Genomic DNA, 15,355 nt, shown 5'->3' with positions numbered 1-15,355 from the left:
ATCAATTGAGGAAACATTTAGACATATTTTGTTAATTTGGTTCCGAGTAATTAGATTTTCATATACATTTACAAAGTTTAATAAAAAATTAAAGTTCTGGTCCGTTTCCGTATGTAAGTAAAACTGAAAGTTTTTTAAATCTGCGAAAAGGCGATTTTGCCAGTGAAAAAGACTTTCATAAACTAAAACGCTATGAGGGATAAAACTACTTTCGTGTACAATTTAAAACGGAGCGTTGATTTATAGCATTTTTTTTTTAATTCTATTTTTGTGCGATTCCAATTTGGATTGTGTTTGCAATCAGAAATTTGCTGAGAATTGCAGTGTAACAAATTTTGTGAGAGTATTAGTAATTGTAGGAAAGTTTTTTTGTCATAAAATACAATTGTCTGTTAAATCCTTATTCAATAAAATATGTATGTATATGTATATATGTATGTATATTATATATTTTGTACACAGTTTCGTTAAATACGCTTTTTTCGTTTTCCGTTTAAAACTACAACTACGATATGGAAGTTCTTCAGTGCTTCTTATAGACAGAGCAAGTGCTCTTGCATTGATAGTTCTTTACAACCCTAGGTAAATTTAGAATACCAACTTAGATGCAAATTAAAGGATTAGAAAATTATACATACAAACATTTTATGCACGCTCGTATATAGAGCGATGTGGCTGGTTTATTGGCCAGACATACCCCTTTTTTAAGTACTCGTAATGCAAGTGCGACATCGGAGGTAACTCACAGAGAGAAAAGTGTGCGGAGTAATGCCTTAAAGTATGTTTCTCAGCCTTTTTGTATAAATCTTTTGCAAAGTTTGTTTGCAATGCATTTGTCCGGCAGTGCTCTCTTGCGTTCTCTTCTAACGTCGCCCTATATTAAAGTGCTTTTTTTTTAACTAATTTTTATGCTATTTGCATTTTTTTATACTCTCTTCCTTTACAACTTTTTTTGAATGCCCTTTAGTTCACTCTAAACATGTTGCATCTCCTCTGCTGTCTTCTTACCCTTGCCACCGGCAGTTAGCATGCGCCAAACGCGCTTTAAACAACCCGGTCGCTTTTCCTCCATCACCAAACGTTGCTCCTCCAATATCGTGTCCAGTATATAGTAGCTGCCAAGGCTGAGCGGTGGCGGTGGTAAGATCGGAGGCTGTCATGAAATGATACAACTTTTCGTCTCCCCGCCACTCGTTGCGCCACTTGTCGATGCTGTCATTGTTGCTGCTGTGCCACCAATCAAGGACGCTCCACCTCCTCCCCCACCATTGCCCAAATGCTGCTCACTGGCCGCTTGTTTGCGCTTGCGTTCGTAAGCGATCGCATCGTTTGGTACATAGGACACGCGCACTCCGCCATAGTGTCTGCGCGCAGGTATTCGATATAAATAGTCATCCATGTCACTGGACGAGCTGGACGAACAGGTTGAACAGACACTTGCCGCGTCACCATTGTCGAGATTGTTGTGTACGCCCGCTGTATGCGTTTGCGCATTGTGCAGTCGTAGGTTTGTCTGATTTATTTGCATTTCAGAGGAGCTTCGCGATTGATTTCGTTTTCGTCGTCTGCGCCGCGCGTTCGTACTGTCCGTATAGCTCTTCGAACGTGACATTGTATCCTGCACGCTATGGAAGCGCACCTCTTTGAGGTGTGAGCGTGTATTGGCCTCGTTTCCTGGTGCGTCACTGTGATCCTCATCGTCATCGTCGTCGTCATCGTCCACATCGGACTTGTTACGCGCGCGCTTCGCATTCAATAGAATTTCATAGTTGTCACGTGGTAGCTCGCAGTTTTCGTTATCATTTTCCAGCTCTAGCTCGTTGGTAATCTCTTGTGTGCTTTGCGTAAGTTCCGATGCGCTCGGTGAGTTTATGTTGATTTTGTCAATACTTTGATAGCTATGCGAGTCCTCGCCTTTTGACATCAGCATATCTGGCAGCGAAGAGGTGAGATTTCCTGTATCGCCAAAACCCGATTTATCTCCTGCGCAGATATTGTCCAAACTAATGCCCAACTCGGTGAGGTCGATGGGTGGCGGATGCGCTGGCCGTGGTACCCCTGGCAGTGGTGGCATAACATCATCACAGCCCGCCGCCAGCTTGCCTACGATCATAAGTCGATCAATGCCCACCTCCATTCGCTGACGCGTTTGCCTTTCTAACAAATCACCTGCGCTGCTTGCACTCTTTCCATTGCTACCGGTCACACCACCACTATTACCCTTATGACGTGCGCCCGGTCTTGGTGAACGCGCAATTTGACTTGTTGTGCTGGCACGATGTGTCGGTCGCAGCTGTGGTCCTGAACTGGTGTCGGATGGTGTAGGTGGCTCACCTTTGCTGCAAGCGATCGAACAATAAATGGTGCCACGGCGCGGTAGAAATGGTCTGCCCAAGAGCGAACAGCGACAAGTGCAACATGAGAAGCATTGGTCAGTGGCATGCCAGTGCTGTCCGTCATGACTCATCTGTCCCTGATCGACACCGATCACTTCGCCGCAATAGTCGCAGTATTCAGCAAACATGGTGTCAAAGCAGCTGAGGCAGTAGGGCTTGCCGTCACGCATGATGTAGCGCTGCCCGCCAAGTTGATGTTCACATTCGAAGCAGGCGAAATGTTTCATGTGCCAGGTGCGACCTTCCGCTTCGGTGCATTCATCCGAGAAGATAATCTGGAATGAGAGAAAAACAGGTATAATTTAAATTTTGCGGTAAATTGGAATAGGAAAGAATATGTTTAGTACATATAGTAATATAGTAGTCCACTTATGTGGAAAATGTATGCTAAATTTGTATCTAAGTAAGATGGAATATTTTCTCCTTACTTTAGGTGTTTAAGGGCCTAGAATACAGTAGATACTAGAATCAAGCTGGGCTCTTCTCTTAGGCATGATTTATAGAAATTGGTATCCATTCGAATGGCATAAAGTATGATAAGACTAAAATATTGAAAAGAATTAAGGTTGCAAACAAGAATAATTGAAAAAGGTAAGAAGGAAGAGTATTATACCAAGTTGTCGATAAAAAGTGGGTCACAGCCGAAAAAGATCGTATTCAAAAAGTGATGAACCAATCCAAACGAACGCTAGCCACGGATTAAAGGCCAATAAGGTTTTTTTTTGGAATTTATTGAGGTTGGAAGTTGGAATCATCCACTGTGAGCTGTTTCCACTGAACCAAAAACTCTATTCCGATCTTTACTGCCAACAATCTTACAAGGTACTGCTGACGACATTAGAAACTACGACAACAATGAATATTTTTTAGTCCGCAGTAATTACATTTTAAGCATAAAACTGAATAGTTGCTTTGCCTTCTAGAACAACGCAGAATTATATCATATAAATTAGGTATTAGCGGAAAAGTTAAATAAGGCGTCTTCGACTCACCACTCTGCTCGCTATGTTTGAGCTCTGTCCGCTCAACGAAAAATGTGTATGCGAAAGCAACAACGAAGGTATCAAACAAGATTTGCCGCTAGTGAATACGGTTATATAATACGTTATGGGTATAAAATACCTTGAACTCAACTCCCCTCAATATGGGGCGCTCCGTTGGTGCTTTCTTACAAACTTAAGTGCCTGGGTCTAATCCTTGACATTAAGCTAACGTGGAAGCCTAACATTGAGGAGAGGATAAGGAAGGCAACAGCAGCCTTGTAAGCGCTATTGGCAAAAGATGAGCATCTCACCTAGAGTTGTATTTTGGCTCCAGGCTCGACCTCTCTTACGGACACTCAAATGTCCTTAGAAACTTTGGATTTATTTCCCTGACCTAGGATCAGTGTATACCCCGGCTTAGTCCAAGCGGAACCATCTCCACCTACATTATATCAAGGGAGAAATGTGCTGGGTGCAACCCTTGAAGTCAAGGTTTGGTGAACCTGTTCATGAATGGCATGAAGTTGGACGGAAGATTTGGCGGAGGAGTATTCTACGAAGAGTTCCCCATCAGACTCAATTTTAGATTACCCGAATACTGCAGTGTGTTCCAAGCAGAGGTAGCCGCAATCGAAGAATCAGCTGATTTGCTATTCACTTACTAACTGTCAAGAAAATAAATACTTACTCCAATGGCCAAGCGGTAATTAGGGTCCTGTGCTCTATTAAGGTTCACTCTAAACTGGTCAGTAAATGGCTAATTTCACTCTCGATCGCATTCGAATTCTTTGACATACGGCTTATCTGGGTACCTGGTCATTGGCGACATTGCGAAGTGGATGTGCTGGCCAGACAAAGGATCTGTGAGGTAGTTTCCCCATGAAAGAAGAGAATTGAGATGCCCTTGATAGCCTGAACGATAAACTTCGCAGTTACTCAGCGAGCGCTAGGCAAGTACACAAACTTGTAAGGTGCGAAATCCTTCTGGCCACGTGTGGTCAGGTAGGTATCTTGATATAAAAAATCTGATGAACTTCTTCGGAAGCACTGCTTTGGCACAACCGCAAATCAGTCATCGAACATCCACAAATACTCAACACCCTCCTTTCTTTGATTTTCAGCTGTCTAAAAGGGAACTGAATAGATCGAAGCAGGCGATTGATCACAAGCGCTCAGTATTGGCGAATAAGAAGAATTTGGAGTTACATTTTGCATTTATGAAATTTTCAAGTAGTTGCAAAATTTTCTTGATGGTAAACAAATTATGGAACCAAATAGCGCGCATTTCATCTAAATCGGATAAATATATAATTAGGTTAATGTAAGCATAAAAGAAAGCAAAGAAAAGCGCTCAACATTCTTTAGTAGATCCACAACTGAGAAGCTTCTGAAACAAATAAATGTCAGCACGTATTACTCCTAAAAATCTAAACTCACTCTAATAAGCTTAATATGTAAACCAGAAGAAAATTCAATTTAAATATGCGAAATCCTTCGAATCCTTACAGAATTTCCATAATACGATTTACCAACAAAATCATAAGCCAAGAGAGCTCAGAGCAAAGGAAATGCAACCTGTAAGTACTAAATAAACAAACATTCAGGTTGTCCATATATAGGTATGTACATACCTCATCGCAAGCGGAGCAACGCGGCTTCTGCGTCTCGGCGTGATGTCTGCCACAATAGAGATTGCCATCACGATGAAAATAAATCAAATCCACAAGTAATTCCTTGCAAACGCAACAAACGAAACAACCAGGATGCCAGCAAATCTGAGAGCCGACACGTTGGGCAAAGACCACAATGTCACCGGCGGATAATGGCTCATCGCACTGCAAAGAAAATACAAATAGGAGAGAAGACACGAAGGTTATAAATCTGTACATGTATATAGAAGTGTATGTGTGTGTGTTAAGGAATGTACTTAATATTAAAGGTAAAATCACGCATATACAATTTTGTAAACAAATTACATTTTTCGCCGGCGATTTTGTTTACAGTGGCTAGCAAATCAAAGTGCAAAGCGGCTGGTAGTAATATTGGGAATGAAGAGGCTGAGGAAGCACAAGACCGGGGGAGAGTGAGAAGGAAATGGATGGGTACATATTAAACGCGTTTAATGCAAAAATACAATAATATAAAAGTAGTTAAAAGGAATTTTACTTATTTTTCGGGCGTAAAGCGAGGCACACCGTATGTACAGACATATAATTCAGCATGCCTGGCGAGGGTGTGGAAAACATTAACTGATGGGAATCTTAAATATTTTTATATTTAAATAACAATAAATGTTAAATAGTCATCGCATAAAACGTTTATGCCTAGCGGTAGGCAATAAAATTGAAACAAAAAGTCATAAACGAAATGGCAAAGAAGTTGTAATGCCAAGCAAAATAAAAAGGAACAAAAAAAATTTAAACGAAACAGCAAACAGTTGCAGACACAAAAACTCGGCGAGGAGTTCGTTGGAAGAACGGCTGACTGGCTTGAATGGCAAATTTGTGAGTTCAGCTGAGGGTTGGGAATACTACTCATAATGTAAATTGCTTAGGGCAATGAGGAAAAGTGTTCCCCTGGGAATTTTTACGACTAAACCAAAAGGCATGGGAAGGGATGTATTCATATAAACATATTTACAAAATTAAATGCAATAAAGATATGGCGATAAAACACATAGTCGGCCAGAACTAATGCTTAGCATTCTATGAGAAGTATTTTGCAAATGTCAGTGCATCAGATGTTTAAGAAATTTTATTCAGTGATTTGATTTAGTGAGTGAGTAAGGTCAAAAATGAATTGCAATACCACTGACGCTTTTTAAGACGAAAAAAAGTTCGCAAGACGAGGTGAGAAAAGCAAAAATGTAGACTAAAAATATTAAGCCATTTGCAGCCCATATCGGCTGAGCGGCAGCAATTTTATAAACTGTTAAGAGTGATTTTAAATGATTTTAAGCCCGGTGATTGGAATCTACTCTCACTCTGCCCATAAGGTATATGTATAGGGTTATTCAAAAGGTGCGCTTCAACTTTTTTCCGATAGGGAGGGCGACCGACGCAATATTTTTTATTTTTCGCTTGTCATTTGTAAACTTCATTAGTATTCATTTCATCATGGAACGCTACACACTTGAGCAACGATGGCAAATTGTGCAAATTTTTTATGAAAATAATCGTTCTGTTGCTGCATTAAGAGCATTACGGCTATTTTACGGTCCATTTAACAAGCCGTCCCGTTTTGGGGTTATGTGAAGTCATTGGTCTACAGTAACAAGCCGGCGACGATTTGTGAGCTCAGAGCCAATATTGAACGCGAAATTGCTGGAATTTCGGCCGATTTATGCAAAAGAGTGGTCGAAAATTGGGTTCAACGATTGGACTTCGTAAAACGTGCACGCGCTGGTCATGCAAAAGAAATCGAATTTCATACTTAAATGTATATGTTCAAACTCGATAAAAAAAAAAAAATTTGTTAAAAAAGTCAAACCGTTTGTGTTTTTTTTTCAAAAAGTTCAAAAGTTGAAGCGCTCTTACTGAAAAACCCTATATATAATTGGTGCGTACACCCTTTTTGGGTGATTGGCAGCGCTCCGCCTCCTATTTGTGGTGTGCCTCTTGATGTTGTTCCACAAATGGAGGGACCAGAAATACACTCAGAGGTTCGCCATTGCCTGCCGAGGGGCGACCGCTATTAGAAAAATGTTTTTCTTAATTTTGGAGTTTCACCGAGATTCGAACCTACCTTCTCTCTGTGAATTGCGAATGGTAGTCACGCACCAACCCATTCGGCTACGGCGGCTCATAAGTTACTCTATCCACAAGGAGGGTGATGCTTCCATATGCGTCTATTACCGCAAGACTTTTCAATATCACTTGAAATATACCAGTTATAATCTACTTTAATCAATGAGCCTTCAGACCTGGTGAGTCTTACCCCGACAAGAATTTTACGGTATGTCAAATCCTGGAAAAGCTTCTTGGTAAACAAATCGACAGCCACTTTTTCGTTAACCGTAAGATCGTTTTTGATAGTCCGAAGAGAAGCCACTTATACTCCTGCGTAATTTATATGGAATGACGTTGAATATGTTCAGCAGTTCTGTCAAAATTGGAAATATATTCTTCGAGACGTTTGCGTGAGTGAATCTAAATCATAATTACGTATGGACGATGCTGCTCCAATGAAAATGCCCTCCCATTAAGGATCAATACTGCTATCAAGATCAGTAAGACATTTTGTATTTAGTAGGAATAGCTTGAGTAACTTCACAAAGGAGCAAGACAATTGGGCCGAATTGCACTCACTTTGAAGTTTTTGGATAAGTGGTTTTAGCGAAAAGTAGAGTTGAAAAGTGTTGCCCTACATATTTACCAAAAACACTTTTCCACTTATTAAAAAATTGGGTGATTGACATACATTTTGGATAAGTTGATTTCATAAACATCGCCTCTTTTTCGCTTTGAAAGTAGAAAAGTTTTTCGGCAATGCCCTTAGCTAAAATGATTAGCGTTTCTCAATGGAAAGTGAAGGCTTAGCATACTATAGGTATATGCGCTTTGATCAACATTTTCATTTCGATTTTCTATTGGTTAGTGTTTGATTGGCCTGCAGTTCTAAAAAATGGTACAACCCTTCGGGTTAGCTTTTAGTAACCAGGAATCAATCAACAAACTACCTACTACCTACTAATAAATTTAATGGTTCGCATAGAAGCACTATTTTCGGTATCTATCTATATTTTCTCAAATCACGTATTAAAGCACTGATTGAATAAATGTTACTTATGATTCATATGATAAGTAAAAGTATTTTTAGTAAAATAATGCTAACCATAGCAAAATCAAAGTTGAAAAGTGATATGTAAAAGTTGTTGGTGCAAGAAATTGCTAATAAATTCTCATAATTTGAATAACTTATGCTATCACTAAGATGTTAAGATATTTCAGCTTAGCATTTTAAATTTAGGTGCAACGCTCATCATTGAATTTGAGAGTTATTTTTCTTATCCATATTCAGTTAATGGCCTTGATTTATCAAGTTGATGAAACACATAACTTTGCGCAAAAGTGACAATTTTCTAAAATGCTGAAGATAAGTCGTTGCTGAAGTTATTCAAATAATTCGGTGATACACCCTAGCAAAGTTTTGATAACTGGATCCAAAGAATGTACTTATACGACGGGTGCCTTGTCTATGTCAGGAATTGGCAACCCTGGTCTTGCAATCTGGCAACTGACAGCTGTATCGCAAAGTTTGACATTTTTTGCCTTTTACGTACTCAGAACGTTTTGAAATACCAGCGCTATTTGTGTTATTTACAGTAACTTAAAAGATTCATCTCGGTCCAAAAATGGAATTAAATCGTCAACATTTTCGTGCGATTATTTTTTACAACTTTCGACGTGGATTAACTCAGCAATATTGCATGGATGAACTTAATTCATTTTTTGGCGATGAAGCTCCATCAAGGACCAGTGTTTATCGATGGTATGGTGAATTCAATCGTGGTCGTAGTTCACTCCAAGACGAATTTCGTGAAGGTCGTCAAAAATCAGTTGTTGTTCCGAAAACCATTGATGCTGTGCGCGAACTGATATTGCAAGATCGTCATGTGACCTATCGTGAGATTGAGACAATCTTAGGTATTAGTGGGACCAGCATACATTCAATATTGCATAAACATTTGACTGTCAAAAAAATTTGTTCGCGTTGGATCCCACACAATTTGTCAATCGCTCAAAAAAAGGCTCGTGTCGATTGGTCGAAGGAAATGCTCAAAAAATACGATAGCGGGGCTTCGAAACACGTCTATGACATCGTGACAGGTGATGAATCATGGAGTTACGCGTATGAGCCCGAAAGTAAACAGCAGTCGACTGTATGGGTGTTTCAAGATGAGCCAAATCCAACAAAAGTTGTTCGCGCACGAAGCACTTCCAAGCAAATGGTCGCCTGTTTTTTCGGAAAAACTGGACATGTCGCAACCGTACCACTAGAACAACGCAGAACAGTAAATTCTGAGTGGTACACAACCATTTGTTTGCCAGTTGTCTTCCAAGAAATTAGGAAAACCAATCGCCAAAGACGGATCACTCTTCACCAGGACAATGCGAACTCTCACACATCGGCTCAAACAACTGCATTTTTGAGCAGCCAAAACATCGAATTAATGGGCCATCCGCCGTATAGTCCTGACTTGGCACCGAATGACTTCTTTTTATTCCCGTACGTAAAAAACAAACTGAGATGTCAACGTTTTTCGACACCTGAAGAAGCGGTTGCGGCATTCAGAATGCATGTTTTGGAGGTACCTCATTCAAAGTGGCAAAAGTGCTTCGACAATTGGTTCAAACGCATGTAAAATTGTATAGATCTTCATGGAGAATATTTTGAAAAACAATAAAGTGATTTTCGATGATTAAAATTTGTTTTTGTTCTCTAATCCCGACATATAAAAGGCACCCCTCGTATAACGTTCTTTGTTGGGTCAAGGTCAATTGGTCAAGGAAAGAAAAGAAGAGAACCAAAAAATATTGCGATTCATTATGGTTCAGCGAAAAGCGAAGAAGAAAATGGCAAACTTGCGTTACGGTGGAACCCGTCCCTACAAGTAGGGCGTGCAACTGAAATACCTCTTATAATTTATCAAAGATCAACCCAGTCCAAAATGACAACTCTCGGTGTATCATGGAGTGAATTGTAGGTCATAGCACTAAACCGTATCCGATGGCGTTCTATTATTTTCTCGGTTGATGTCTGTAGTGATCGATATCTGCTAAAGTATTAATTAAACAATTTAAAGTTTATGCTTAAAATAGTTTGCTGTTTTTTGTTTGTTCCATTTAGTTGTGAGTTACAGCGTGGTAGCAAATGAAGTCAGCAAAAATAAAATTCGGTATGTTTTAAAGTTGTTCTTTGATAAAGGCGAAAATGCAAGCCAGACCGCTGAATTTGTGAATGATGTTGATGGTGTCGATACTGTAATAGCTTATCACGTGCACTTCCGGTTTTGTCGATTCCGTTCAGGCATTTTTGATGTTAAAGAAAAAGTCGACAATGTCGAAAATGTCGATCAAATAACTGAAATAGCCCAGGTTAATCGGCCTGTTAGTAGTCGTAGCATTACACAGGAGCCAAAGATCGACAATAAGACAATTTTAAACTATTTGCGCAAAAATAATGGATTTATTTTTTTCCAAACTAATATAAACTGTTGCTGCTTGTGTAGAAAAGCGTGAGTAGGTTAGTTAGTCTAGTACTAAACCTATCAGAAAGCAAAAAGAGAATGGGAATAAGTGAAAACACGAAGCCTCTATCGAGTGTGCAGCAGAACTCCTCGAGAGGCAACTAATTAACTGCCAATGCTCTATAGAAATACCAGCAAAAAAAATACAGAAATTCCAGCTGTAATTTTTTTTTTTCACAAAAGTAAAGGCCTTTGGTTGTTCACTTAATTAATTATTAAAGGAAGTGTTCGGCAGCAAGATTATCAAAAGAAATAACTTATTTTTTTTATGATTTATTTTTTATTTTTTATGAAAATATAGTTCATTCTATTACTATTTAAGGCCATGATTCAAACTTTGTGCAAATTTTATACAAATAAAAAAAATCTTCAAAACTTCACACATTTTATTTCGAATTTTTAGAAAAATTTTGGGTACGCAGTTTTAAAGCCCATCGAATTTTAGTTAGTTTTTATTTTTTTGCAAATTATGACTCGTCCAAACGTAGTTTATGAACTTTGCGCCTAATCGGTAATTCATTCTAATTTATATCTTTGTGAGGAGGAGGAAAAAAGTCAACAAATCAGAAGCTGGTGCACATGTACAGAATGCCCAAATGGAGAGCTGCCAGTATAGCGTTCCACAAACAACTAATTGAACGGAGAGCTTGAGGTAGATCAAATGAGGTTGCTAGGTCGCTAGGTCGCTAAGTTGACGAAATTCGGTCAATCTGTAGAAAATGGGGATCAGAAACTGGAAATGCGTCGTAGAGGATCAATCGCAATGGAGGACCATAGTTATGGAAGCAATGGTCTGTACAAGACTGTAGTGCTAATGATGGTGATGAGGAGGACTTACTGAGTGTGTATAATCTAGTAATTTCTTTTAAAAACTCATCTGTCTTTCGGAGGTCTAGTAAATCTGTAGAACATCAACAGTCTACGGAGGCTTGGTCAAGTATTTAAACAAGGGGTGTATTCGTCAATTACATTTACATACATATGGACAATGTGGCACAAAATTAATCATTCAATTTTGTTTTTGAATAATTTTTTTACTAAATACAAGAAATATGATTTTGAGCAATGGAAATATTGATTTTGATCTTTATGCGCTTCATAGCTTGCCTGTTTGTATACTGCAGCTGTTTGGTTCACAAGTGCTAAATATGATTAACCTAAGAGGCCTTTGGCAAAATCAAAAATCTTTTGATAGAGTGATTAATTTTGCGCTACATTGTGGTACATACGAGAGAGGCCGACCAAGAAAGAGATAGCTTCATGACGCCGAAGTAGACTTAAAAAAGATGAACGCTCGTAATTGGAGAAATGAGGCAAGAGAGAGACTGAATTGGAAGAGGATTGTTGATGAAGCTATGTATGGGCCACCACAGACTGTGAAGCTAAGAGAGAGAGAGAGAGAGTAGTTCATAAGCGCAAATTTAACCCGTGTGGGTTAAGGCTCACCACTTGGGTACTCATTGGCGCAGTACGATCATTAACTCAGGTTTCTTCATTTTTCTTCCGATTCTACACTCACTATCTCAACTTCCGTCCGCACGTTTTAATATGGGTGCAAGCTCATTTTCAACCTGTGGCCAATACGTACAGAAAGTGTGTAGATTTTTGGCTCAATAGACTGCTGATCCGACTGAGTATCTAGAAGCTTGCCGATCACAAATAATTCTGCAGTGCTTACAATCAGGATGAATTGGAGTTTTGGTTGTGCAAGTACGTCATTGTAATACCAGTCAAAATACCTGAGAACAGATCCAAAACTTAAGTGGTTAGATAAAAGTTAACTCTGCATAAGTGGTAGACGTTGTATTTATATAAAAAAGTATAAAAGCCAAATTTGAAAGCTTTTTCCATGCGACCCTTCGCTGAGAGTTGAATTATATTCGTAACGTAAAATATACGCAAATTGTATACAAATACAGAAGCGAAAAACTCGCATACCCACACATTAAAAACGGTAACATTTAATGGCTTAACTCATTAAATTAAAAACTCAAAGTAATTAAATCGCCAACCCGTCCGCTCACTGCAATAAAATCAGCGCGCCTGGCATGACAGCCGTTTCGAACATTAAACCGCAACACCAATAGGTGCCGGCAAAATTAAACTCGCTTCCTCTGTCGCACTTTTGAGCAGCCGCAAATCACAACAAACTTTACTCAGCACATTTTCGCGACACTATCGCTGGCGCTACTATTCAAATAACAGGCAGCTTCTTTTATAGCCCTTTCGAATGTATATTTGAAGTCACCTTATAGGAGTTTTAGTTGTCTGCTCTAGCTCCTGTGCATAACTAATTGTCGCCTCTTACATTTCAAGAATCTAACCTCTTTCTTAATAGTTGAGTATTTGCACACCGCAAATTAATCCAACCACTCAGCACTACAATTTCCTGCCAAGTTTGCCTCTAAAATTGCTTCATTAGCTTCCTTGCGGCGGCACTCGCGTTGGCAGCGGCAACGCAATTACCAACATTTACCATCTTTTTTCAGTCTTGGCACTATTATACCACAAAGTACAAGTGCAAATTACCTTTTCTTTGGCAATTGCGTTGCATACTTGAAGGCGCATTGCCGCTGGCAGCCATTGCTTTTATGCTGCTTAAATTTCCAGGCTATTAAGCGCGCTTGTTTTTACAAAATATTCAACATTTACTTTTGCAAACCATTAAACATGCCTCCATTGACCCTTCCAGTGGCAGTAAGTCGAGGAAGGAGGCATTTGCCGACAATTGAGTTGCCGCCGGAAGTTGGTACAAAAATTTAGTGAGTTTACAGAGATGTTGCTGCAGTTATGTAATAGCTTTGGACTTGCTTTCTGGCTGTGGCCTATGTTGATAACACTACCAGTGGCCGTACAGCTAAACGTCTTTTCTCGCTTAGTGTCACTTGCAGAGAAATTGCAAATACTCCAGTGACAGCGTCTTGCTATTTGCAATTGTTGCTAGTCTTTTTTGCTCGCTTAGTTGTAATTAGAGTGATTTCACCTTAATCAAGGGAAAAATCTACTTAAGGTCATTTGCCTCTGATTAGAAGAAATATACATATAAATACATACATTATATGTACGGGAGTCAACTTATTTAAGTTCTGTGTTTTCTTAGATTGCCACATCCTAACATTACTAGCAAAATTTTATTATATATTAATTATTTTTTTAACGTTATTGCTATATATTTGTAGAAGTTAAGCCGTCTTGAGTAAATCTAACTCTGTACGTGTTATCGATTATTTCACAGTTTTAAAAATAGACTTGAATTTCTCCCACGAGTTTGTATTAAATGCATCGAGGATAATGAACGAATTGCCACAATGATCAATAACTGAAAATAACCACGGGTTTGCGCCGTGTTGCTGTAAACTTGGTCCCAAATACCAGAATTTCATGCACATTAGGGTCCTCGTTTATGTGGCCAAATGCATGATTTCCAAGGCAGAATCCTACCCAACAGTTATAAAATGCATTATTACTGGAGACGAGACGTGAATTTATGAGAACGACTCGTAAGTCCACGACATCAGGTGAGTTAGTGGAGGGCTCCGAATGAACTGATACCAAGAAAAACACTTCGTTTTCAGTCAAAAAGAAAGCTATGCTCACAATTTTTATGCAATACTCGTACAACTATATTGTATACCTCAAATTCTTGCAAGAAGGTCAGACAGTTAATAAGGAGACGCATACGTGTAGCAATTCGCCATAAAATAAGCGATTTGAGGGAACATAACTCGTGGATTTTGCACCACGATAACGCACCGTCGCACAGACAGCGTTTTAACAGCCGAAAGGAAGTAAAGAAGAAATCGGAAACGGCTCTTTCAGAAATGTTTCGAGAGATGGATCAAACACTGGCATAAGTGCATTGCATTTGATGGGGAGTGTTTTGAAGGCTATAATATTCCTTTTGAAGAATTAGCTTGAATTTTGAATTTCCTGAACATATTCCGGGAACATTTTGATTAAGGTGGTATTTCTAGACTTGAGTGAAATAAGAAGTAAATTGAAAAAATTTTGAAAAAAATTTGAGGCTTAATTAACGTTGAAATTTTGGTATTGAGTTTTTGAAAGTTGAATATCTCCTATTCTTCGTAATATTTTGAAAACAATTTTTTGAAATATAAAGCAGTATATATAATTCTAAAAAAAATTATTTTTTTGGTTTAAATTGTTGAGAGATATTTTTTTTTAAATATATTTTTTTTCGTCAAAATTTTTGGGAGAATATTTTTTTTGAATTTTTGGAAAAACTATCTACTACACCTGTGTTCACAACAAAATCAGCTCGACATATTGCATAGTTTTGACTGTTTACTTATTTTTTATATACGTTTTTTACTGTAGCACAACAAAAACTCAAAGTTTCAAACTTTATACAAAATTTGAAAAATCTCATAAAAAAGTTTTATTGCGGTGTCCTTCAGAACTCATTACTGGATCAACTAAAATCAAAAAAACCAAATTGATTTCATCAGCTAATAAAGTTTCGCAGGTAACAACGTCGAATTTTTTTTTTTTAATTTTTTAAAGCGCTTTGAAGTCAAAACACCGATTTTTCATAAAAAAAACTTGAAAACTTTGTTGTTTTAAAATATGACAAAATTTAAAAAAAAAAAACTCGACGTCATTACCTCGTGAATAAAGTAAAGAAACAAAAAAACCAAATTTGAAAAGAATCGGTGCAGTAGATATGAATCTACAGTGGACACCGACCGTAAAAAAGGCAAGTGTGA

At 38.5% G+C, this 15,355-nt stretch overlaps 1 protein-coding gene across 1 annotated transcript in view; it reads right to left on the bottom strand.

Annotated features, from left to right (window-relative positions):
* Positions 1–469: 469 nt before the first annotated feature.
* LOC128867319 (protein espinas) overlaps positions 470–15,355 on the bottom strand; it is a 50,586-nt gene continuing 35,700 nt past the window's right edge. The window contains 2 exon segments of the mRNA XM_054108436.1: positions 470–2,671; positions 5,011–5,214. Coding sequence (XP_053964411.1) covers positions 974–2,671; positions 5,011–5,214 — 1,902 coding nt within the window. The 3' untranslated portion in view covers positions 470–973.

Source organism: Anastrepha ludens, chromosome 6 (assembly GCF_028408465.1).
Source record: "Anastrepha ludens isolate Willacy chromosome 6, idAnaLude1.1, whole genome shotgun sequence".
NCBI classification, from domain to species: domain Eukaryota; kingdom Metazoa; phylum Arthropoda; class Insecta; order Diptera; family Tephritidae; genus Anastrepha; species Anastrepha ludens.
Note: the sequence above shows the minus strand (reverse complement) of the source record. Positions and strands in the feature narration are given on the sequence as shown.